The sequence below is a fragment of the Sebastes umbrosus genome, chromosome 6, assembly GCF_015220745.1.
Source record: "Sebastes umbrosus isolate fSebUmb1 chromosome 6, fSebUmb1.pri, whole genome shotgun sequence".
NCBI classification, from domain to species: Eukaryota; Metazoa; Chordata; class Actinopteri; order Perciformes; family Sebastidae; genus Sebastes; species Sebastes umbrosus.
In genome coordinates this window covers 21,778,867-21,806,592 of record NC_051274.1, presented here as the reverse complement: position 1 = coordinate 21,806,592, position 27,726 = coordinate 21,778,867, and the positions used below count along the sequence as shown (strand labels likewise).

At 40.5% G+C, this 27,726-nt stretch overlaps 1 protein-coding gene across 1 annotated transcript in view; it reads right to left on the bottom strand.

The window, feature by feature from the left end:
- Positions 1–27,726, bottom strand: part of LOC119490602 (chemokine-like protein TAFA-2) — a 90,069-nt gene that overhangs the window by 21,312 nt on the left and 41,031 nt on the right. The window contains exon 2 of the mRNA XM_037774107.1: positions 26,651–26,751. Coding sequence (XP_037630035.1) covers positions 26,651–26,750 — 100 coding nt within the window. The 5' untranslated portion in view covers position 26,751. The remainder of the gene's footprint in view (positions 1–26,650; positions 26,752–27,726) is intronic.

Genomic DNA, 27,726 nt, shown 5'->3' with positions numbered 1-27,726 from the left:
AGCAGCTATTGTGGAGATGACAGTGTCATTCGATTGAAGACAATGAATCAATTCTGTACTTGATTGTACGATGTCTGGGCGGTTCAAGTTGGCTCTTTTTTAAAAACCCAATCAATCTCTGTAAACGCACATTCAACGCCAAGGGTGTATATTGACAAAGCAGCTACAGGAGCTGACAATCCCTCATCAGGTCTGATTAAAGTACTGGCATAATGATGTATAAATAGACTTACCAGTGAGATAAACACGCCCTCGGGTATTTGTTCGTTTGTGTAGGTGCTGGTTATACAGTACTCTGATTACAGGAAAATGGGGTCATACTTTTGAAGATGAGAACTGTTTTTGCATATGTTTCAACTTAATTAAGTAATTCACCCATTTAAGTGATTTCTTGTTCAGGCATTTTTAGATTTAAAAAAAGCTTTTGCCTGTTGGGGATGTAAAGATACACAGTATTTTTAAAAGTGACCCGACCTTGTAGCCCAGCCCTAAATAACTGACAAAGTAAAAATGATGCTTCAAATGACTAAATGTATCCACAGTGCATATACAGTAGATACACTATATTAATCACATACTTAATATGTATAAATATTTAAGTATTTCCCCAAGGCCCATCGTGTTCTTTTCACAAAGAGCATATTTCTAAATGGAAATTCAGTTCAGACTGCTTGCCAAGTTAATTAGATTACAATGTACGTTTCTCAGTGCGTGTGTGTGTGCCCATCAGTGCATGTACGTCCATGCATTTGTGTTAATAATTAGATTACACTGGCCTCTGAGATGGCACCATTCGTTATGAATCGTAAACACAGAGCAAATTAAAATTCTGTTTAAGAGCCTGCCAAGAAAATTAGCATTGAGAGAAAGGGAGGCAAGCACACTCGACCACTACTGTCTTCTCTTTCCTCAACACTGTTTCCTGTTCTCTCTGAACGCTTTCTGCACGTCTACATCTCCATCACACCTCTTTTCCCATCTACTGCCACACCACTTCTATGTATAACTCAAAGGTTTAAATACATAACCTACATAACATGCACAGGAGACAAATATTTCTCTCTCTTTTTTTGAGTTATAAGTAAAGGTATAAGCAGGGAGAACCTCTTTCTTTTCCTCCACTTTTGGATATGATCTAACATCGGCATTGTACTACCTGTGCTGTGTGTCTCATATTGTGTGTGTATGTTGATGTTTGCACGACTAGACTGATCACTGGCAGACCCCAGAGGAACTTTACAGAGCAGCAGGGTAAAAACACAACAGGAAGAGGAAGAGGAAGAGCAAGCACGGCACCCGTCCAGGGCCATGGCATACATGCACATAGTTTATTCCAAGCTCAGTAAAGCTAAGAATGTACTGCGCAATATGCCTACAAAAATAATGCTTTTTAAGCTTTTTTTTTCTTGGCTCTACAAAAAGATCTAATTGGAACAATATTTTTAGCTAACCAGCATTTTCATAATTACAATTTTCTGTTTAGGCAAAACAGAATGCAACTACAAATTTAGAGACAGACTAACTTGGGTCTATATTCCACTCTGCAGCCCAGAGAACTGTAATAAATGAGCCACAGTTGAAACCATCAAAGCAATTTGTCAGTTAAACATACTGTAGAGCAGCAGTTTATCTTTTTTTCTCAGACTTGTAGAGTTGTCCTAATGTTCCCTCCCTCCCAAAGCACAACAAAACACAATGACATTAACTACCACGGCTGGCGTGTCAGGCAACAGAACATTAAACTGAACACTTGCTTGTCCCCAGCAGCAACACAGCAAAGTTGCATCACATGGCTTATTTTCCATATTTTGCCCAATGAAATAAACATGAAGACTCAACATGTGTTTACAACAGCTGAAACTCAGTAGCTTTAAAATTTTCATACTTCTGTGCTGGCTTCCTTTCACAAATGGCATAAACAACAAGTCCTTTAAATAAAACCACAAAATACGCCTTTTATAATTGCCCTCCAGAGCGACATATATAAGTCTTTTCTTTTTAATCCGCATGACATCATTTGTCAGTACCTTCCAAAATTGTAAGAAATCAACATTTTCTGTTCTGTATGGTTAAGTTTGGGCACTTAAACAACTCGGTTAAGGTTAGGGAAACATCATGGGTTGTGTTTTTAGTGCTGAGCAGGTAGCGTACAGTGGGTTTTAGAGCCTTTTTATTGAAAACAGCTGCCTGCCGTGAGAGTCAGCCAAAATAAGCCAGACAGTTAAGCAATGAGCTGAAACCAACTCTTTTGCACTGCGAATAAAGGCATCAACCACGTTGTGCGGAACGGGTTGAGTTGTGCCTATGTTTATGAAACAACAACACGGAGGCTCAGTAGTCCGAAGCAAGACTGCAAACTTTATTACTCCTTTCAACCTTGACAAAGGCAACGCAGACCACATCCACTCCTACCATTCTTACCTTTCACAATAATAGCCAGACATATAACATTTGCAGGAGAGTATTTTGCATTTTCGTATTGTTTATTTATTATGCCACCAGCGTGTTAAGGCCTTAAAGCTCTGTAAAGCCAAGGGGAACTGCAGATTTGGGTGACAATTATCTGTAGGTTATTTATTACGAACAACCCCTTTCACATTGTCATTTGATGCATTTTTATTTTAGAAATATTGATCATGGTTAAAATAATAGCTACTTGGTCAAGATTAGGTGGTCATGGTTAAAAAAAAGAAGAAACTGGAGGCAAACTGTTCCAAAGTACGACGAAAGTAAATAAAAGACCATTTTGTATCCGCAACAGAACTATCACAAATAAAGTAATAAGAATTATTGCATAGATATGTGAATGAAAGCTGAAGTAGCAGAATAATGTGATATAAAGCATTTCGAAGTCAATCAAAACTAAAGCGTCAGCCACAAAACTGCCTCTGCTTAGAAAAACAGCAGGTTGAGAGCAGACTGAAGGCCGAAGCTGCTCTACACAGCACATTCTCACTCGCCGTCCTATCACACACCATCCCTCAGCTCAGCGAGCGTGAATGAGTGACTGACCACAATTGGAAACTGTTTGCTCGCAGCGGCGGTTCCTGCTCACAATGTCGCAAATATAGAGAGTGAAAGGAGAGAGGAGGAAACACTGGGATCTGGCTCATCGGAATTTAGATTTGGAAGTAAAAACCGTGGACATCCACACAGAGGGAATCATCCCTGTCAGAGAATACGCCCTGCCTAAAATCACCCGACCCATTTAGATACACTCATCAGCCTGCGCAGAAAACAAAAACAGCCTTGAACACTCATAACATCGCTTTCTAATTGCATTTGCTCCTCTGTCAGTGTTACCGTCTCTCTAGGACGTGACGCCTGCTGAACCGCTCCATCTGTAACACGTCCCATCCACCGCCACCCACCCACCCATCCCTGTACTAATCATCCTCACTGATATGAGACCAGCTTGTGCCAGATTGTCTCCTACTCCCCAAAACCACGCCTCTGGTTCTCCGTCACTGATCTCCATGCAGTTTTAATGCAGCACTGCCATGGGAATTATCTCCCCCCACACCACCAACACTGTCCTCCTGCTACAAGATATTAGGACGCGCCTGGTGATACATGGCGTGACCTGACTCACCAGTCACCCCGCCACCACCGTCGCCGCCACCCCACAGCAGACGATTTGTATTAATCTGTGCTTCAGGCGAGATATTAGGGCGGTGAATTGGGTATAAATTGTTAATATGCTCTGATGTGTTAACACAGCATTACCACTCAGCCATTAACCTGTGTGTAGTAGCATGTGTGTGCGTGCATGAGGCCCTCATGTTTTAAGCCGTGTTAATTGTTAACTGCTGACTGGAGGTGACTTTTCACAAGCCCTCGGGGGATCGCCAGGTCTCCTTCATCAGTATTTCTCAGTATTTCCCCTCCCACTCGCTCTCTGAATTTAGAAACCCATCCAGCGCATGGGAGTATTTACATCTTCTATCCCCTCCTACAGTTTCTAATATGCATAGTTGTAGGGGAGCTCAGAGCCATGCCAGCCTCCTTTCATTTCTCTGACTGAAGCTGGTGTCTCTCTTTCTTTCTCTGCCTCTCAGTCTCCGTTTCCTCCTTCTCTGTGTCATTCTGCCAAACCACTATAGACACAGAAACACAATGATTGAGTTCAGTCCAAACAACCCCCCTCCTCCAGTTTTCTCTTTGTCAGTCAGCAAACAGAGAGGAGAGGAGAGATCTATAGCACCGCAGCCATGTTGATGATGATTTCAGTCTGTCTGAATTCTCCGCCTGTCAAAGGAATAAGGACGGACACTCGTAAACGTCAAACTCTTGCGTATTTCACTTTAACAGGTTGCCGCGTATTTGTGTGTTTAGTGCATACTGTATGTGTGCGTGTGTGTGTGTGAGTTATGGTCGTTGTTTATGTCGCTCTGTTGTAGAGGTGTCGTTTTCACAGATCTAGATAAATGGCTTGCTACCACCCTGTTTACTTTCTGTGAAAGACTGGACAGTCCCATATGTTACACCACACACCACCAGTTAACTCAGAGCACACAATGCCGCTGTCATCTGCAAACCTTTTACGTCTAATGTTGGACGATTCTCACAGCTTCTTTGGACATTTTAGGCATGTTGTTTTATACTGTAATTAGACTGAAACAATGCATAAAGTGTGGCACTGAAAGATTTGTTTATAAGTGTGTGCACGCAGGACGAAGGATGATGATACAGTGGTGAGGGTTTTAAAAGGTTGAAGACCAAAGTAAAAGCTACCATTGCAACGTCACATTTTGTGGTAATCCACAAACGTGCAGGCACATTTCACTGATGGACATATGCTCATAGACCTACAGATGAATAATAAATGATGAGTAATGGCTCAGTCTGTGGACTGATTAAATTCTTGGTTACAGCTTATGCACAGTCTGATCACTGTAAGCAGTGTTGCCAGATCTTGCGAGAGAAACAAGCAACCAGGTTTATAGAAACAAGCCCAAAAGAAGCAACTATCCCCCCCAAAAAAGCCCAAAACAAGCGACCTTACCTACCTACCACAATATGAGAGAGAGGCAGCCACTTGATCACTTCGCATATGTATGAATTTATTTTTTTCCTGTTTCCTAAACTTAAAGAAGTTGAACATTATATTACATTTTTGCATTTTGTTTCATTTTTGCATTTTTGCAAAGAACTTCTAACTTCTTGTCCCTTTTGTCCTCCTTGTCTTCTCATCAGCTCTATTCCTCTGTAACAGACAAATCACACGTGCACACCTTAATAACTTTTAGCCTCCGCTTCTTAACATCGTAGTCTGGCTGGCACTAATGTTTCCCAGTTTTCCCAGTCTGTTGAACTTTTCACCATATTTCACCCACTTAGTACTTGCATTGTTAGCTCAACTCCATCAACCCCGCAAAGATTTGTCTCACAACAACACCACTCTGAGTAGCAGCAGTGGCGTTGCTGGTGAGCGACCGTCAGTCATCTGTGTGTGAGTGTGTATGGTGGAACAGGACAAACTAGGCCGTTATAGAGGAGAGAGACAGGAGCAAGCACAAATAAGCAACTACACTTTAGAAACAAGCCCAAAAAAACGCAACATGCAACTCAAGAAAACAAGCCTAAAGTCGCTTATAATAAGAGGACTCCGCAACTCTGACTGTCAGGGTTCCAGCATTTACTGTATAACTGACATTTCGGACCAAAATAAAAGCATTTCAATTTGTATCGGTGCGATCAATGGATCTGCTTGCTGTGGTGAAGTCAATTTCTGTTCTGCTTAGGTGAACTTTGACTGCAAATTAGCACCGTTGACCAGTTGCAAATGTTTTTCATAGTTCTGACCTTTGAGTGAACAAAGCAAACTGGAAAAGCCCAATTAGGAAGCAATCATATTAGCACCATCCAATTTTATATTATTCTGCCCTGTTGAATGAAAAGCAACGCCAATAGTGCTTTGTATCCATTTTGCCGTGACCAACGGTAGCCTCTGCACGTCCCGCAAACAGTCAATAAAGCTTCCAGCATAGCATGTTTAATGAAGATGCATGAAAGGCCTTCACCGTGCCACACTCTGGTGTGACCGAGCACTTGCTCCTCAAAGATATAAATATGGCAGATCACTTTTGGATGCTAGCCAGCTGCTGACAACATCCTCAAGGATGGAGTGGATGTCTCGGGGACAAACTAATACTGCTGCTGCTGCAACTTTTCCCCAACCCGATTTGAACCCTCGGACGTTGCAATTCATAGTCGTCGTCGTCTTAACCCCTAAGTCATGGCGGCACCCCCTGTTGAACTTTGTGTCATCAATTAATATACTTTCAATCAGTCAGTGATTAATTAATCATTGATTACAATCTACTAAATACAGTGTACTATTTTATTTTGCCCTTTTCTCAGGTTTGGAACTTCTTATTCTACTAACTTTGGTGTTTTTCAACCTGGATCCTGTTTTCCCATGTTTTTGTGTCTAGGTGAGTTATAGAGACAACAATTTAAAAAATTGGTCCTGTATTGAGGGAGAGTGCTGTAGACGGCAGCCGCGGAACAAGCTGCAAGGGCAAGTTACGTTCCGTCCACTAAAAGTGCTTGATTTTGCCACTGACAGGCTCCGATTGTCATCATAAGTGTCTGACAACAATATGGAAAGGATCCTTCAGAGAAAAAAAACGTTTTTCTCACCTTTCACTTGATTCGGTCTGTTTGTTATTGTGTCCAAGTCCCGCTCAAGGAGAAGTCTCGTTGTGAAATCTGAATATCCGTATACTCTGACTCAAATACACACAGGCAGTCATCGAACTGAAAGACCTCATCCACATTGTGGAAATCGTGTAACTATTCAGTCATGGCATTGAAAACCTCTTAAATAACACTAAGTTATGCTTTCTGTACTTCAACATTACAAACTCTGCCTGGCTGGCACTCACATTTCCACCATGGAAGTATTCCACTATTCCACCGTTGTCTTCCGGCAACATGTCACCTTACCTCACCAGATTTCAGAACATGACTTCTCCTTGAGCAAGACTCTTTCCATAATGTCAGACACTTATAATAACAATCAGAGCCTGTCATGACTAAAACAAGCACCTTTAGTGGACGCAAATGATGGTGCCAGCTTGCCCCAATAGCACCATATAGCAGCCTGAGAGCAGCTGCTGTCTACAGCGCTCTAACTCAATACTGGACCGATTTCAGAACTTGTTGTTCTTATTAGTCACTTAGACACAAATACATTGGAAAATATGTTGAAAACTACCAGAGATGTCCTTTAAATAAGTATGTGACCAAAAAGAGCACAACCGCCCTTATTAGCTTCTTACAGGAGAGAAGGTTGTGTCCCTTTTTCCTTAAAGTAAACATATATTGTTCCTGGTTAGAATTAAAATTTCCGTATTAAATAAGTTGTGGTACATTATGAATAAGCACCTTAAGAATCAATAAAGAGCAGTATCGTATAATGAGGTCCCTTCCAATTTCTATCCCTAATGTTTATCCAGTCTTGTAAAGATTAAGAGCATGTGATGGCATTAATAAAACGAATGTAAGCTTAAGCTTAAAACTTTTATCTTTACATGAACAACAAACAACTGAATGCTCATCCTTAATTATGTTGGATTATAATTACTTAATGAATTTCTTTGATAAAGAGGCTCAGCTCATATTTCAAACACCTTCATTGGCCATTGAACATTGACAGGTGATCTGATGAGCTCTGTGATTGGTGCATTAAGCCCATCTCTTCTTAAGGCCTCTCTTCCATTGCGTCAGCACTTTCTCTCTAACTGCATTCATCAGGACAGATCATTACATCCTTCCACAGCTCTCCTCTCTCGCCTCTCTCTGTCTCTCATCCCATCCCTCACTACCAAATGAAAGCAAAACCCTGGTGTGTCTGAGGATGGCTGGCAGCAGAGCCAGAGGTGGAAAGATGAGAAGAGAGAGGGAGCGGAGATGAAGGCAAAGAGAAGGAATGAGAAAAGAGAGAGAGCGAAGAGAAAAAGCATAGCCTGCTCTGACTATAAATGGTGTGAGAGAAGAGGAGAGTTTGTGTTGGAGGGATGGTTAGTCTCTTTTAGGGCTCTGTGGGAAGGAAACTGAAGAACCGTCATAGTTGGACTATTAGTACGCAGCTGGATAAAACTAAAGCTCAAAGTCTGTCTGCTGCAACTTTCAAAATCACACTGAAAACAATGAGCATCGGTGCCATTTTGTACAATACAGTTGTACATCTGTGTTCTGCCAACCTGTTCTCACTCCCAACTCGTCGAATACCACCAATTGGTCAGCGCCCCTCGGCATTGGAAACCAACGCACGGAGGCACCCTTTAGCGACAATGTGACGAACCAGGCTTTCAGCTAACTCCAATGTAAACCCACCCACAGCATTATTCGCTGGTTGGTGCAAGTAACGAAGTATTAATAGCGTGAGAGTCCACTAAGGGCGGGCTGGAGGCGTGGTGTATGGGTCAAACAAACACAAGACTTTCACCCAGGAGACTGGTGCTTGTGTCCAATGTGAAACTACAAGTAACATTGACTTATTTTGTCACGTCAGTCGGTAGTCACGTGACTTGTTATCGTCAATCCCGTGAGTCACAAGTTGTTAGTCAGTGAAGTTAAGGTCAACCACGGCCGTTTCCTAACCCTAACTAAGTGGTTTTGTTGCCTAAACCTAACTTCCTGTGAAAACGGAAGTTTATTTTGAAAGGACACCGTGCATGTAACGAGCATATATTGACACGCCGTCCCTGGTCCGTCCAAAAGTAACGCAAGAGGGGTACACCGTGTGTCAGCCTCCGATGCCGAGGGGCACTGACCAAGGGGGGTATTTGACAAATTAGGAGGGAAAACGTGTTGACATTTTGCCCTAATTTTCTCCATGTTCACATGTTTTGAATATTAACATTGACATCAGCAGTTGCAGTTGTTATTACTGTCCAAAAGCATATGCCTTGCATTACACCCACACTTTTTTTTCTCTTATTACATTAATTTCAATGACACAGATTTGCTTCCAGTCGTGTATTGACGCGCCTCATTCACTTTGAATTCAATCTGATTGAACTTTTACGCACAAAAAGGCAAGGTTCTCCATTGTGCAGCCAGTTTGAGAGACTGGGCACCCATTTCCAATGTCATCAGCCCATTAACTGATCCTTATCAGTTCTTATCGCTACCATTATAATGTTTCAGATCATAGTTCAAGTTCGGTAAATTTGCTGTCGTCATATTGGTTTTTGGCCATTGCCATCTTGGGTTTTTGCAACCAGAAGTGTTACGAGAGGGTGGAGCTAAGTACAACCAAATGCTAAATAAGACATTTCTAGACAACCAAAAAGGTTATAATTAACTTTCATGAACTGAAAACACACTGTGAAAGGGTTAAAGTTGTAAGATGAAAACACGGACAACTCCCAGACCGGACAACACCGTCGTAGCGACCTGTCAATCGCAAAAGTAGCCACGCCATAAAGCATACCCTGCTTTATGGCTGAGGTAATAAATCAAGTGAAGTAGTAGGGTAATTTTCTCATAGACTTCTATATAATCAGACTTCTTTTTGCAACCAGAGGAGTCGCCCCCTGCTGGTTATTAGGAAGAATGCAAGTTTAAGGCACTTCCACATTGGCTTCACTTTTCAGACCCCAGAGTTGCCCACTGCTTCAGACGGGGCAAAATGCACCTATTCTAACGTTGTGTGAAACAGTCGCAGTTTTAAACATGTGGTTAATATTGTGAATTGAAACAAAAGTACTTGGTTCGGTTTATCAAAAGATCATGGTTTAGATTAAAATAAGTATGTTTATAAAGACCTTTAAAGGCCCTGTATACCCATTTTACACCCACACTATTTTCACATACCTGTGCCTGATTAGATCTGTTCTCAGTGTGGGCGTTTAGTGCTTGACTGACATCTCCCTGACTCTTCTGCTGCACTTTAAAATGAGACCATTTTGTAATTCCAGCATAGCTCAACCCAACATCAACCCGAGCAGAGGTCGAATCAGTAGACTAAAGGAAAGCACACCTGTGTGGGTGTGCACAGCCTTTATGAGAGGAAGGACATTGCCCAAATGACTTTCTGTTTTTACATATCCCTTTGACTTTCACAGCCTCACGACATCAGAGGATGAAAACATTTTGTTTTTTGTTAAAGGAAATCACACCAAAGCTGTTGCAGCACAGCAAATATCCTGTATTTGCTTCAGGCAGCTTGTATAATTCACTCCAGAGCCACAAGGGGAGATATTAAAGTTTCATTTTGAGACAAAAAGAAATACAAAAGCACTTGTTTATTTGATACACATTTCACAACAGTATTTGTATTATTTTCTGTAAGGTACAATCTGCAAATATTGCTTCAGGGGATCAGAGGAAAGCTGTAGGCTACATTGCATAGATATTATCTGTGTGTACGCAAGCAACTATATCCTTACTCCTCCTCTAGCCACATCTTAGTCACTCACCGAATCAATCTCGAGCCGAGCACGGTCGCAGCTTGTCAGCGAGAGAGACTCACAGCTGCCAATCATGACATCTCACCCCCTTTTTATAGCATCAAATAACTAATTAAAACCAAATTTATAAGAAAAATTAACACTTGAACATACATCAGCTTTATAAGGACTATCTAAAATGACAGAAACCCTCTTTAGGAAAAATGTATTTGTACTTTGACTTTTTAGTTTGGCATATGTCACATCTACTAACATGGAAGAGGCAGGGTTTAATATGTTTTGGCTTCACTTTTGTTGTCCATCTTTATATACAGTCTATGATTCACACTTACAAGGAGGTCAATGTTGTGGGATCTGGAGATTTTGGTTATTTGTGATCAATAATTAAAAGCAAAAATGCCAAACCCTGGCAGTTCTTTTGATTTTTTAAGTGGCATCTGTATTTATATTCCACACGAGCAATTAAATCATTAAAATATCAAAGAGGCAACTTTTTCCTTAATTATCAAGAAGGCATTCCCTGATTAATTAGGTTTCCTTGCACTTCACATGTCCTTCTAATTACATTTTTGTCAGCAAACAACCCAACTTGAGCCCGAATGTCGCTGAGTCGAGGAGAAATTCATCCTGCTTTGGTATTTCAGGACATTTTTTGTTTGTTTAGTAGGATAACGCTTGATGGTAGAGAGTATTTATTTATTTATTTATTGTGTTGAGTTGAATGCGCTACTTATTTTTTGTACTGTAATTACCTTGTGCCTTTTCTACTTTTTCTTTTCCTAAAGCTGACTCGGTGTAAGCTTCTCAGAATTCCAATGCACTAAGGTGCAAATGGCAAATAAAACTCTTGAATCTCGAAGAGGCCACTGTACAACATGCGGATAAAGGAGTTAGTTAAGATTCATTACAATCCAACAAACACACAAATGACCTTGACTGCTTTGAGAGAAGAGCAAACTTAAATCATGATCATCTTCTTTCATGACACATCGTACAGTTCAAAGCAGCCCACACAATCCTCAAATGAATGGCATCAACAGTACCGTGACCTCTGTGTAGAGAGGTCATCTCAAACCTATTTCTATTTATCTCAAGCATGTACTGTTTATTTATTTCCCAGTTAGTACTCTATGTGCTGGCTAAAGCACACTTCAGTACAAAGATACACAGACAAAAGCCATACAGAAAGTCTAAAAATTCCAAAAGGAAGACCAGTTATTTCTGGGACATCTCTCTCGTAGATGAAAAATAGAAGAATTTCTATTAATCTGAACAAAAATAGCATAAAAAGCTCAGTGAGGGATTGAGTGATTTGTGCTTTAATGCAGCCCACAGAGTATTTACAGTGGTGTTCTGCTAGGATTAGTTGTGTGAGAGGATTAGTGAAGCTGCATTACTGCTGTTTTATTTAACTCACAACAGCAAAAGACTAAAAATAAAAGCCTCTTAACCACATTTAGGCAACATTAGAGGCCAGGCCGGACAGTTTAGACAAACATGTTTGTGTCCTCTACAAAGACGTGCTGGAAAGGGATGTGCATAAACACACACTTTCTCACATACTCAACTTTCTGCGCTTAATCTTTAATCTAGTAATCTGCTGAAAGTTGCCCTGTGCAGCATATGCTACGCAAGGAAACACTGTGTCATATCAGTTAAGGCGATGGTGTTGGTGAGAGTGCAGCATATGCAGATACTGGCAGGATCAACAGAGTGGGAAACTCACCGAGAGAGGATTAATGCAAAAAGACTGGCAGAGAGAGGGAGACGGTGAAAGAGAGAGATTTGCAGAGGCAGCACATTACCTCTCTCTCTCCTTCTCTCTCTCTGCCTCTCTGTCTCTCTCCCACACTCTCTTCCCTTGCATCAGCATTGATCACAGTACATCAGTAAAGTAAAGAGCACCCCATCCATCAGTGCATGGCTCTGGAGCTGCTGGAAAGAATACTAAAGCTGCTCTCCACAGTGCACACAGAGGCGCAATCATATGCATACTGTTTACTATATCAACATTAAGCCGACCACAATAGAGGCACTGCTAATCCCCTAAAATATGACAACATTTGAGACCACACTCTGGGGTTGTTCACAATGTTTAACCAAATAGTAAAATTTTCCCCAATCATATTTTTATTGAAGCAATCACAACTTGTGTCAATTTTTAGCACCAATACATTTTTTTCAGTCCCAATTCCGATACCTCGGCTTTGGGTATCGGCAGATACCGAGTACCGATCCGATAACCAGTGTTTGATTAATAAGCAGTATGTGTCACTGTGTGGAAGCAGCGGCGCCGGAATGAGTTTGAAGTAGGGGGTCCAGATTTGATGGTGATATAATACAGTGTTTCCCACAGGATTTTAGAGACTATGGTGGGAGACCTTGGACCCTTTAAGGGGTCCGAGGTCATGCCCCTTGGCCCCCCTACTTGCGTCGCCCTTGTGTGGAAGTGACTGGAATCATTCTTTTATGTGTAAGGCAACATCAGGTTTGTTACATTTTGTTTTCCTAACTTGTAAAACTAAATGTAACAAATAAATACAAAGATATAAATTGACTGAAATTGTTATTTATTATTAAAATAATAAATCATAAACCAACAAATTGGTAAGAAATCTTCAGAATTAACAGGAATATACTGTTAATTTTATATACTGGAAACAGGAATTCCAGTATATAATGTATATTGTATGTAAACATTGAATTGAATTGAATAGATCAGCCCCATTGTCACCGATATACGATCCAGCTATTTGAGTCAGTATTCAAGATTCAAGAACTTTATTGTCATTATGCAAGCATAACGAAATTGCTTTTGCCCTCGAATGGTCCATTGTAAAAAAAAAAAAAAAGATTACTCACATATATACAAGGAATAAATAAGGCTGTGTATTCAGACCTCTTTTGGTCCAAATTTGGGAACTTTATAGTGTTTCCAACCCACACTCAAACACCAACCTTTTCTATTTTAACAACTTTCTCCTACATTGGTGGCTAATTGCTAACAGTGATGGTCCATTATCTCTGTTTGCGCCTAATGGAAACACTCCTGAAGGTTCTAATGGATTGTTTTGGAAAATGAAAGGATGAACTTCTATGGCTACATTTTTCCTGCCGACATACTGTACATACTGTATGAAGGTCCTCTATAGGATAAGTATGTTCCATTCATTATTCACACAGCTTCAAGTGTGCCAGCTCTACTGGGAAAACTCTGGAAAGAGGCTATTCTGCTTTAGATCCAGCAAGCAGAAGCCAGGCAACACTTGGGAACCCTAAACATTGAACAGAGGAAGCCACACGTGTAGGGAAAGAATGTTGTTGCCGGGGTTATGATGCACAATGTAATGGAACTAATCCGTCCAAATTATTCTTCTATGCAAATATACACATGGCTGAGAAAACAAAAGCGTTGGATGGATTCCTGCCTCTCCTGAAAGCCCATCTCAAATATCTTAAATGGTTCAAAAGGTAACATCCAGCCATTTGCTTCCTCGCCAGACATCTGGTCATTTGCAGAATCTCCTGAGACCGTGAATCTGAAACTGTGTACATGGGGAATGAAAGGGGAGGGAAACGGGGTCAAATGGCCCCAAAGGAGGGAGAGCAAAAGGCTTTGATGTGCTTAGAGCTTGGCTGTTTGCAAATTATACAATAACATGCAGGGAGTCATGTTTTTCAATGCTAATTTTTAACTGTACAAATAATTAATACTAACTCACTCAATGAAATATTTTACCCTTTACAAATTGTCTTTGTAGAGTGCTCTGGTTTCTTCTCCCAGTCCACATTCATGGAGATTAGGTGAATTTGAATATAAAATTGCCTGTAGGTGTGAATGTGAGCATAAATGTGTGTCATATGCGTGCGTTCTATAATGTAAAGCACACTGCCTCTTGTCTTGTACAGATTGTAAAGCCCCTTGAGGAAGTTTACTGAGATAATACTGATCATTTTTATATCAGGCTGCCTGAGATTGTGAATATGCAACAAAAGACCTCTCGCCGTTTTTATTATACTAGTAATGTCAAAGAAACACAGGCGAGGCAAGTGTCTACAGTGAGTTGGCCCACTGGAGGAACTACAGTATGATACAGTAAATTTACAACCAAGCAACATGGTTTTTTTTAATCACAAAAGTTGGAAACACATTTAACACTGTGATAAATAATATCAATAGGTAAGAGATGATATAGCTCACAGTTTTGGTGCAGGCTGTCCTCATACAACGTTCGTAGCTATACCTACGAAAAGTATTGCACTGTAATTCGTATATATCCCACAAAATCCATGAGTTTGTAACCACGTAATTGTGAACCAGAAAGTATAAAGAGCGACAAACGTTGTGTAGGGAGGAGGTCGGGTGGATGGGTGCGTCAAAAAACACCAGACTTTTGCCCAGGACACTATTGTTCGTGTTCCGTGTGAAACCAGTAGTCAACCTCGATTTATTTGTCACGCAACTTCAGTACTTAACGGAACAGTGTACGACAACGCGAATGGCCCTGTCTAGAGCCAGTTGTTGTAAGTGCTAGAGTGCTTAGTGCTTAGTGTGCTTAGTGTGTGTGCTCAGTGTGTGTGTGTATGTGGGAAGTGAGTGGTGAAGCAAAAGCGAGAGAGCAGCGGGGACGGGAGCGTGTAATGTTATCTACTCCGGGCCAAGCAGGAAAAGTTAACAGTGTTTGGTTTGTCCGTTCTGGGCTACTGTAGAAACATGGCGGTGCAACATAGTGGACTCTGTGAGGAGGACCGGCTCCCTATGTAGATATAAACGGCTCATTCTAAAGTAACGAAAACGCAATGATTCTTATTATCAGGTGATTATACACTGATGAAAATGTACTTATTCATAATATATTCCATTTCTGCAAATAGATCAACCTAAATGTTACACACTGGTCCTTTAAGTAACGCCACTTCCGTATTTATTTTAACCCAAACCACAATCTTTTCCTAAACTCTCAAACTGTCCAATAAAGACGAAAATACCAAAAGACTAATCTTAAAAAAAATACATTTTAGTATGATCCTTTTCATTTGTATTTTCTTCTGTGGGGGTTAAAATCCGCTGTAATATACACCCTGTAGCTAGGAAGATACTTGTAATCCTTGGTAGTTTGAGGAAAACACTATAGTTTTCTGTCTGCGGGGTGCAATGAACCAACAACCTTCAAGTTCCAAAGTAAGCTCCTGTGGTCATCCTTGACTCTAATAAAAGGAAATTGTAAGTATTGGTTATACATATTTCAGAGCATCTCTCCTTGCTTGCCAAGAGATTACTTGAAAGAGCGATTCCCATCTCAATGTGACTTTCATGTAAAATAAAGCCAAAAGAGTTGCAGACACAGAATTGAAAATTCAAATGCATGTATCCGTAAGACTGTGTTCCTATGAATACCAAAGGCGAGTGTTGTGCAAACACACAAGAACAAAACCGCTGCGCCACCCACCAGGCAAATACCTCTGGAGGACAAATTGGAAATTGAATCATAAACTATAAAGAGCCAAGGTTGAGTTCAGCTGCGGAAGAAAAGAGAGTCGAGATGGAGGTGGAGAGGAGAAAAGAAAGAACGGCTGCATTAAATAAAAGTTCACTCTTTCTCTCCTGCCCCTGCAGAAATTCACGCTGTGCTACCTGATTGAAATTTCCTGGTTTAATAGCTGTGAAATAAAGTAAAAGTTGGGAAGAGGAGGAAAGAGAGAATATGAAACAGAGGGCAAAAGAGAGGAATGGAGTGGTAGCGGAACGGGGATGGAGAGAGCCTTTGAAACTCAAAGACCAAAAGATATATGGATTAAATGGAAAGTGAATTATTTTATGACTTGTAAAAACTGCAATCAATCAGCTAATTAGTCATTTTTGTTTTAAATGTGTCTCCCTGTAGATATCTTAATCGCCAAAATGTTAATCCACTACTGTTGTAACCGTTCTAGTTCCACGTAGTGGCTTAACCAAAGGCAGAGAGTCAATGAAGGCTTAAGTTTTACTTAAGGAAGCAGATGTACCAGGCTGGGTCTATGCGGGGTTGGCTGGTGAGCTAACAGGTAACGATTAGCACTAATGAATGCAATGAGAGGGCCCCAATGAGATAATCTCACTGTGCAGCCAGAGGAAACTCTCCATTTACACCAATTTGTGCAAACACATAATCAGACAGTGGCCAAAAGCACCCATACACATACCGTTAATGCTGTTGTTATTAATTCTTGAGGGTTCAACGTTTCGTGTGGGTGCATAGCGGGAATCCTTTCCTCTGCATCTTCCTTAGATTATCTTGTTGGGTTTGTCAATAAGATGCTGTAATGGCAGGCTTCTGAATGGGATTCTTTCTGTGTTGTTTGTTCTATAATTACGTGAATACCTGTCCCTCGGGACTTAACAGTGCAGAAGGACATCTTTAGGTTAACGTGGATCAATTACCATGAAGTTTGGTACAGACATTCATATTCCCGGCAGGATGAACTGTAATAACTGACTTTTCATTCAGCCCAGGCACACGAAAATGTGTATGGATGACATGATAATTCACAAGGCTAACGAGCAATAAGAACGCTGTTCTTGCTTTTGGCGTGTACGTTACGTTAGTGACATCTGTTTTTTAGAGACATTTGTGGGGTATCATTTTGTGACGTTGGTGATGTGTTTTCCATAATTACGTTATGTTGTTTCCATACATATTTTACTTAGTTTACATACTTATTTTAAGTCCAACCATGGTGTTTTTCCTAAACCTAACTAACTGCGGACATTAGTTTTGTTGTTTGGTTTACAAATGACACGCGAAAAGCCTAAAATACGTCATCATGACATGCAGAATGTCCTTAAAATGTGGTGCTATTTATACACCTTCCCATGAGATTGGGTTGTTTCATTTAACACCACCAGAACGTTTTCACATATCCTGTGAAATATCTCAACATCTACTAGATGGGCTGCCATAAAATGACATTCATGGTTCCCAGACGATGAGTCCTACTAACTTTGGTGCTCCCCTGACTTTTCCTCCAATACAACAATGACATTGACATTTGTGGTCTTTGAGTGACATGTTTTGACAACTATCGAATGGATCTCCGTGAAGTTTGATTCAGACATTAATTTCCCTCCTGAGATGAATTGCAATAACTTTGGTGATCCCCTGACTTCTCCTCTAGCGCCGTCATTAGCTAAAAATTGGAATTAGTTCATAGCCAAATACCTGCAAAACTATTTATTTTTTGTTCATTTGATAGGGACAGAGCATGTTAATGGACATCGGTATAAAATACAGGATGTAAACATTTAGCAAGAATGCAAATTTTCATACAGATACAATAGACAACAGATACAAATATACAACACACACAAGTATAGAAGACAAAATACATAATGCCAAGTCATAATAATTACCAACAGCCTCAGCTGTTGACTTTGTGTTTTGTGGTAATTATCAAATGTTAGCATGCTTAGATGCCACACTAACATGGTGAATATAGTAAACATGATACATGCTAAACTTCTGATGCAGTTGATGATTATCTATTATGGAATCAATGGAAAAAAATATTTTATGTGATAATGGACAATAAGAAATTTCAAATTTCCATTACATTAGATTTCTTAGATTCTTGGACTTTAACGATTAGCAGATTTAAATCAATGATACCCTTCTACCTTTTGATCTCACGAACCTATGTATCATCTAGAATCAGTGAAAACACACACGTGAATGTCAAATGCAGAAGACACATACACATAGTTAGATATATTCACAGCACATGGCTAGTCCTTTGTAACCCAATCACACCCTCGCAGTCCGCTTTTGTTTATCTGTCGACCTGGTTCTCCAGGCATAGGCCATGAATCATACTGACTCCTAGCAGAGTGCATCTCGCTGTCTGGCATCACCTTTCTACTTTCATAGATATTCATTTTCTGCACTTGGTGGAAAATAACGGCTATAAACACACTCCCCCTGGTACTCTGGCTGCTTTGTTATCCTCTTGTTCAATATTTCAGCAATCTGCTTGACAGACATTAGAGAATATATTTCTCATCTCCACATCCCTTGAATGTGCGATGGAAACATGTCTGACGAGGAATAAACACCGAAGATTATACTGTGATAGAGTACAAAAGGCCAGAGTGCTCGTAGCCAGTCATCAAATACACTCCTGGCACCTTAATAACTGAATACATCATGGTTAAAACAACACATGCGTTACCAAGGACACACTGATTGGCGAAGGTGAGTTTATGTAAATGTAGTTCATTGGAATTTGTCAACACCAATTGAAGTGGAGCGAGGGATTAAAGAGGAGGGAGGGAGAGAGCCAGGGGCTATATAACACCCATAATGATGAACAAATGGGCAGATCATAATTAACAGGTCTCTTGGTTGCTGTAAGGCAATGGGACAAAGATCACGACTCTTCAGTGGAAACCAGTGTGACAAAATGTAATGTAATTGTAATTTGATGATGAGCAACGCTTTGCTATGAGCAAAATGGTCATTTTTAAACAGGCCACGACCTGTTTGGACTAGAAGAAGTGTTGAAACTATATTCAATCTTCATCAAGTCAACTCAAGTCAATTTTATTTATATAGCCCAATATAACAAATCCCAAATTTGTCTCAAGGGGCTTTACAATCTGTACAGGACACGACATCCTCTGTTCATAGACCAGAGGTCTACACAGCATTTATAGCCTACATTTCAAGTAATTGATCTTAAAAACTTTCAGAAAATGAACAGTAGCAAAACTGGCATAATCCTAATAAATCCAGACATTTAAATTTACCAGTCTAAAACTCCACAATAAGTGCTTAAACTTAAATAATGAACTTATTGCTGTATGTCACAATGATATCAGAAAAATAAATTATGGGGTATATACTACATAAAAAAAAATCTATTTTCTCTTCTTGTGAAACCGCACTTAACTTTGTTAGCGTGTGGATTGTAGTAGTTAGCAGAACAATATTAGTTATATTATTTTTTTCAGGGGTTGCCGAGGCTGGATATAGGACAGTGGTGTTAAGATTTGCAGGGTGGCGTGTAGACGAGCACCGGCGTGCACCGAGCCACCGCCGGTGTGGGGGTTGTACTTAGAAAACAATAGGGGCGGCTGTTTTGACACACGCCATTCGGTGGTGGTGTGTTTTGGTCTTAAGGTGTGTGTGTTTTGATATCAGTTGGCAAAAACAGTGCTAAGATTTCCAAGAGTGTGGCTACGGTTTAATTGACTAATTTCTGTGGATGGAGGCAATCAGTCCTCTACAGCGGTATAGCAGGTGGTATCCCATGACGAATGTGGTTCCCAAGAGACTCCATGCTGTCAAAGTCACGCTCACGTTTGTGTGATCAAATCAAATCCCTCTCTATATTGTACCCCACTCACATGCTGTAGCCTGCCTAGCTGTAATTATTATCTCCTGTCACACTCTTCATATTGTAAGGAGGTTTATGACACTCAATGAAGGCTATTTCTGTTCTATTTGTTTATATGAACTGCTTTATTGTGTGAATCACAATAGCTTGTCTTTATTTATTGTCACAAGGTAACAAATACTCAATTTTAGTAAAGCTCATTTTTAATTATTTCTTTTCATTGCCTTATAAAGAGCTTCACAGAGTTCATTAAACACATTTGAGATGAAACAGTGTAGTACCAATGTGCACAGAGTCTGAGCATACACAAACACACAACAACATGGAGATGTGGGTCATCATTCAAATGTCACAGCCATGAACTGGCATAAATCTGAAATGCCAAAAAGCAGAATAATTCACATGTGTGCAGCAAAAAGAGGGAAACCTCCCTTCCCCAGTACCACAAAAGAACATATCATGATTGCTGTGCCACTTTATTACATCCCTATCACCAGACATCGATATTCTGCACACTCCGGTTTACATTCGTCAACGTTTATTTTATTTGTTTATTCAATGCCAACATTTTTACAACTGTCATTTTCTTCAATATCGTGAAACTATATATGGAAAGACGGCGGTTACTATTTATAAAAAGGTGAACATCAGTTAACTCCAATGAAAGTCTGACATATCTCCTATCCACCACCCCGATCTCTACTTTCTACCACTTTCTGCTCACACTGCAAGCTGCTTCCTGCATTAACACTGAACGGCAATTTGACGTAAATCGTGAGGTGCGATATGAACATAATTCCTCGGGATACTGAGTTGGTTCATCCATGAAGTATTGCAAAGAGACTGAATTAAAATAATTTGCTTGATTATCTGTTCTACTCCCAAATATCATTTGATTTCAATAATTTAGCCTCTCTTTTGCTCTTACATACATGAACATAAACACACTCTCTCTCCGTCTCTTGATCAGTGAATTAAAAGTGGTAGTTAACGCTGGGACGTTTGTCGGACTGAACATTTTCACATATGTCAATTTCAGCTTGAATTTTTCACAAGCGCATACGGAGCCGTGTTGTAGGCTGAGCATGGAGTGCAGCTTTACTGTGGAGCAGCCTTTAAGGAGGGCAGACAGCCTGTCTCCGCACATCACATTAGAGAGCCTCTTTGAGTGTACATGCATGTAAGCGTGTGTGCATGTGTTTGTGTGTGTCTTTCCGTGTGCATTTACCGCAGGCCTGACTGAATGCACATGTCCATCCGAGCTTGTGTGAGAGTGGTTTAGCACATGCATCTTAGCACACCTATACATCTTTGTCCTAACATCTCTATTTCCCCTTCTTGGCTGACAGAAAGCCTTTCAGAGTAAGTTAAATTCTTTGCAGCCTCTAATCAGTGGCGATGTATGGAAATTGCAGCCTATAGACTGAGAATCAATGACTCGACAGTGTGTGGTGAAGTGATCAGCATAATCGCGTTCCACTTTACTTCAAAATCCAAGCCAAGCTGTTTCTCCAAGACTATTGGCAAAGCCACTGAGACGTTTCACCAAGGCCTATCTACAAATAAGATCTCTTCATTGCAAGATATCTGTAGTCCACAAAGAGGGCTAGAGCTCTATGGTCTGGCTATAAAGCCCGTAAATTTTCACACAGTTCTGTAGCGACGTGTATGATAAAGCATGTGAATAAGAGAAAAAGACAGCAGGATGGATGGGTTAACAGATGGAGAGGCACCGATGGCAAAGTAGAGGTATCTTTTTCTGTTCTGGCCTGAGAGATAAAAATCTGGAGAATAAAAGGTGAGCAGAAGCTTTGCAGGCGCACACACACACACACACACCTACAGACACACACGTTGAGACTTCTTAAACCACTGCTCAGCCCCTTTGACTTTCCTCCTGAGGTTGCCAAAGCTGTCTTGTCAGCACATGCCTTTTGATCCGGTGGTAGGAACACACATACTGTACACACATATGGGCTGAGCGATATGGCCAAAAAATAAAATCACAATTTTTTTTTCATTAATCTTTGGGGGCCATTCACAACTTAAAGAGTTGGTAACCTTCTTCAAAAACATTTTTTGTTATATTTGTTGAAATTCTCTTTGCACATCCCGACGGCAAATAGATATATATTAAGAAAAAACAAACAGTATTTGTGGATGTCGCAGGACTGTAATAAGCCTTTCCAATCATTTCATTCGGCCCAAATGTAATGACTGGACGGGCTACCAGCCTGTCTGTGCGCACTCTGCCCATGCACTCATTGCATGTCATCGGGGTCTTCCCCAAGCTGCTAGCTTGACAGCTCTGAGTTCTAATTATAGCCATGTTTGTTGTTTACATTCACAATGGTAATTTTGGGGGAGTGGCTTTGGAGGGAGGCCTGAACGGACGGACTGTCAGTGTTGCTGACTTGGTGACTTTCTGGCTAGATTTAGGGACTTTTGGAGCTACTGCTGCTAGCTACTTTCATTTGAAAAAAATGAAATTTTGTAGTCGATACTAATACCAGTGAAATTCCACGATTTTTGATTTCCAATTCGATACCACTGTAATCCCATGTACTCCAACAACAAACTGTTTTTTGTGATTTTATTAGTAATCCCTGATGATTCGCCTCAAATTTCTTGCCAAAAACTACATTTCACAACACTTGAACAGATCATGATAACATTATAATTTTGCTTCGCCCAATACTTTACTGTATATACCATTTTTACTGAATAGAGTTTGAATGCATTATATTGTAACTCAATGCAACCACCGCTAACGTTAGCTTTTAGCTCCGTTATTTAGCCAAGCAGTCCAAGTAGTCTATGCTGTTCACCGGCTGCTAACAGCTAACATTATTAGCTCTCCTCCTGCCGATTTCAACATGGATTTGCTGTTCACAATGTAGCAGCAGGATGCCAGTAGTCTCAAGCCCTGATCCCCCGGTACCTGCGGTACTGTAGAAAAAGGAGTGCCATCATGTTTTCAGAATTTTGGCAACGACTTGGTACCGAAGCATCGGTTCTTGTGATGTTCCTAATTTCAGCAACCAATCACACCCTTTGCCCAATAAGGCTACGTTCACACTGCAAGCAAAAGTGGCCCAAATCAGATTTTTTTACTCATGTGTAACTCAGATCTGGGTTTTTTTTCATAACTGTGTGAAAAGCACAAATCACATGGAATTTGATCTTTTCAATTCTGATTTGGGTCACTTTCATATGTGGTCCTAAATCAGATACAAGCGACCTCAGCCTGAACAGTCAAATCAGAATTCATGCGACTTTTTACGTCACTCTAAATCGACATTCGTCACAATTCTTCACAGTGAGGCTCTTCACGTCACCATCCCACCACTCCTCTTTACAGAAGTAGCAGCCGTTGCTCCACAAAAAGCTATGATTAAACATTTCTCTCTTTCTCATCCTTGTCCTCGTTATCATCTGTGTGTGTGTAAGAGAAAGAGACAGTGTGTGTGCGTGTGCACTGTATGTGTGAGAGCATCAACCTTGGAGTGACCTAAGGGATTGTATTTAGTAATTATCTGATTACTCGTCTGGTTTTCCCCACTCAGACAACCTGCAACTGGATAACGCTGTAACTCCCTGATTACAACTTACTCTACAATCAATCACCCATTAACAGGAGCCCACAGACGGTACACATGCCCAATCACACACACATACAACCGTGTCAGACTAAAATACCGACACCACCATTACTGCCACTATTTCAAAGGATAGTACAATAAAATAACTATGACATAATCTTCAACTTCACAAAGCCAAAACTACTAAACTTTTTCATTTCTTGCGACTTTGCCATTCATGTCTCTCATCTGTCGGTTTCAGTGTTTTCGTTGCTTTGTGCAGAAGTCAGCACTTCACTGAAAGCCTGGTGATGCACCACAATAAGAGAGGATCTCCGTCCTCTCTCTCTCTCTCTCTCTGTCTTTTCACCATCCTTCCATTTATGAAAATGTTTGCCCTTGTCTTGTCAAAAATCTCTCTGTGAGAGGAGATAATGCCCAGCAGAGTCAATCGCACACACAAACAGAAACAACAACACACACAAAGCCGTGGTTATGGGTACTCGCATTCCAGCAAGGACACACACGTACTGTACACACACATAAACTCACACAAAAACCTTGTAGTCTCTGAGAAGTGATAACATTATGAGAAATTTTCATTTTCCACACAGAAGGCCAAAGGACTCGCTCACTATCCGTCTACGATGCTGCATTCTGTTTAAAGAATTAAAGAAGAGACTCAGACTCATCAATCATTTCCCCTTTCAGTTATCCACTAATGAAGCATCCGTACGAGGCAGATGTTGAGACACGCAATACACCGACTGCAGTATAAATATCTTTAGCATCAGAAACGTTAGACACAAAGTAACAACAATGACAAAGACAACCAGTTCAAGACGAAGGGCAGCTGGTGCACGACATCACAACATGAAAGCCAAAGGCAGAGCGTAACATTTTCAAGCCATCATATGTAGTCAAATTAAAGACAACATCCACTATCATCACTTCTTGCTTGTATCCCTAGGTGATTTTGTTATTGTCCAGTACTTATTTTGGTCAGATAAGTTTTTTAGCATGCTAGTCACGTCCACGGTTCTGTCTTTTTTTTGCTCCACGAGTCTGGAGGAGCAGTGTTGAAATGAAATGTGCAGGCTTATTGACCACGTCTGTAACACCGGCATCAACCTTTAAAACCTGCAGACTGGCAACCCCTGGTGCACCAACGATCTGCATCTTTGTTGACGTCACCAAAGTGCAGACTTGGAGAAGGACCACATGGCTTCAGGTGCCAATTGGAGCCTTTGTACAACATGTGGGCTTTTGTTTTTCCTAATCAATAGAGAGACAGTTGGATTTTATCCACCCCTATTATGGCTGGACAAAAATAATAGAAACATATTTTAGTATAATGTAATCTCTATAAACAGACTTTCGCCCAGGAAGCTGGGGTTCACATCCCATGTGAATCCAACATCTAGTTGTCTTTGTGTTCACAAGGGTTCGCTTTCACTTTTGAAACGTAGTGAATTTAAGCCCAAACATGAGCTTTTTCCCCCTAACAACAACTAAGTGGTTTTGTTCCCTAAACCTAAAGAAGCCGTTTTGTTTGTGTACAAAACTTTCATTCAGTTTTACGAGTTAGAACCTGTTGCTTTTAAGTTTCACTTTCACTTTTACAACATCTATGGTGGTTATAGCGACCGATAACGCTTATTTAATGGCCTGATAAAAGTCGAACCCACCAACTATTGCCTGACGATTATTTATCTTTTTATTGGTTTACAATTTGCAATTAAACTGGCTACTTGTGAAACAATCTGGTTGTATACTGGTCGACCTCAATGTTAAAACATAGGATTTAATTAACACTAAGGTTGAGAATCATCAGAGGTCCCACGATACGATATTATCACGATACTTAAGTCATGATATGATCTTATTGCGTTTTTAAATATTATGTGATATGCTGAGTATTGCGATCTGATATATGGCAATTTATTACCTTTTTTCAACTGCAAATTATGCAGTTTGACAACATCTGTTTTATCTAATAATATTCAGTTTCCACTCTGGTCATCTCAGAGTTTTCATTCACATATCTTGAGGTCAGAGGTCAAGGGACTCCTTTGAAAATGGCCATGCCAGTATTTTCACTCTAGCTTTAAGACTGAGCCTGCTACAACCTCTGAAAGAAAGAATAGCGGCCGTTGGATTGTTAAGAGGTTAATAGTTTATATAATAGAAGATCGATACTTGACGTCCATGTATCGATACAATATTGCCACGCAAAAGTGCAAAAAAACTGGACATTATAGGCATCATAAAAGTAGACTTTATGGCAGAACAGTTGTATTTGATTGCATTAGACTGTATACAGGTGTACCTAATAAAGTGGCCACTGAGTGTAAGTTTCATGAGGATAGCATTTATTCCAGGTTTGTTGTACTGGATAGGTGTAAGTAATAAACTGTCAATTTACTGTATAAATTCATCAACACATACAGCGACAGCATTATCACATTATAATGAAATTCATTACCAAACTACAGCCAATAAAATGAGCATGGAGTTTCACATCTCTGACACATTTTCAAAAAATTCTAAACATTACAAGCTTCACAAAGACACACGGAGGAGTCCATATTCACATTTCCATCAAACGATTGTATGTAAGTGAACGACGCAACCTCTGGCAAATAAAAAGCTCTTATTCATAATACAGGTAGCAGGTATGTCGTGCTCTCTATTAAAGCTTTCTTCCCCAGAGCAAGGTAATTTTCAGGCGAAGATACCCAACCTTCACATGAGAAATGAACTGGAAAGCAGTAAGAGGCCTCTGGGCTCAATCATGCTAGTGACTCAGCCACTTGGCTCACATGGGAGGGGTATCACGCAGCCAGGGATTTCTAATCCATAAGGCTCACTGCTCGCTATGTGCGCTGTAACCTACAGGCATGTTGGAAAGACGCCCCGCTCTGATGGGGGAACTGCAAAGATGTGAAAGCCCCTGAACTGAGAAGACCTTTTCTTGTTGGATTACTTGTATTTCCCTTCCTTTTTATTAAAGAACTTTTTGTGTTCTTCCTGGCAACCGGCCTCTGTGGTCTCGTATTTCATTGTGAATCCGACCTCTGCATTCCCTCGGGCGGCACGCGGCCTATTCACTCCAACTTTACAACACGTGAAAAGAAATTGGCTGCAGAGGCTGCCTGCAGTGGTAATCCACGATAAATCCAATACTGTGAATGCCGCTGCACAAAGACACTGACCAAGTTACCGAAGTATGTACACACACACAAACACATGATTGGACATATATGTACCTACCTGTGTGGCTCCTGTGTGCCTGTGTGAGGGAGGCCAGACAGAGGGACAGCAGTAGGCTCCACACACCTACTCCGCAAATGTAAGGACCCCGTTCCCGCATTCTGCCAGAGAGAAACAAAAAGACACGTAAACCAAAGAATATACTGTACATTGCATGACTTTGCGTGCTAAATCCTAGTGTAATAACTTCAGTAGCCCTGTTTCCATTCAACTGTCAAGCAAATTTTAAGTGAACTTTTGAAATATCACAAAAAAAGAAATGTGAATGAGATGTGTTTCCATCAACTGGTTTGGAGGGAATAAACTCGGCTACATCATAGTTTGGTCAGAAGTTGGCACTATAGGCTACGAATGGCTGTAATCCGCCAGTAAACAGAGTAGAAGAAGAAGTCAAGGTTGCGAACTGGGAAAAAAACAAGTTGGCTTGGCTACCTAACCATCTATGAGAGAAAAATGGAGAGACGTCTTCAAATTCTTTGAATTTTGCCGCTTCCATACAGCTCATCTAATGCAATACTTAAAAATATGCATAAAATATGTGAATTGAAACACAGCTTATGATCCATTGACTTTCTTAGCACTACCAGCAAGTCAAAGTTTTATTAATTATCCAGTAAAATATCTCAACATCTAGGAATTGAGACAGAATTTTGACCATTCATTCACATTCATGATTCCCAGACGACGAATTCTAATAATTTAAGCCATCCCCTAACTTTTCCTCTAGGGCCACAGTGAGCTTGACAGTTGTGGCTTTTGAGTGAAATATCTCCACAACTATTGGATGGATTCATTTATGTTTCCTTGACTTCTCATGTAGCGCTATCATCAGGTCAAAATTTACGCAATCTAGTGCCGTTTATTCGTCACGCCCCGGCCTTTAGTCTTGTTAAAGCACAAATACTTAAACCTTGGAAAACTTTCTAAGATAACTGTAAAACATATAGCCATAACCGACATTCACACACACTCTCCAGTACAGAAAAAAAAAATTTACACTGGGACATTATTGTTTACCGCAAATGCATTCAAACAGAAGGGGAGGTGGTGAATGACTCCCGAGTGAGAGAGTGGGA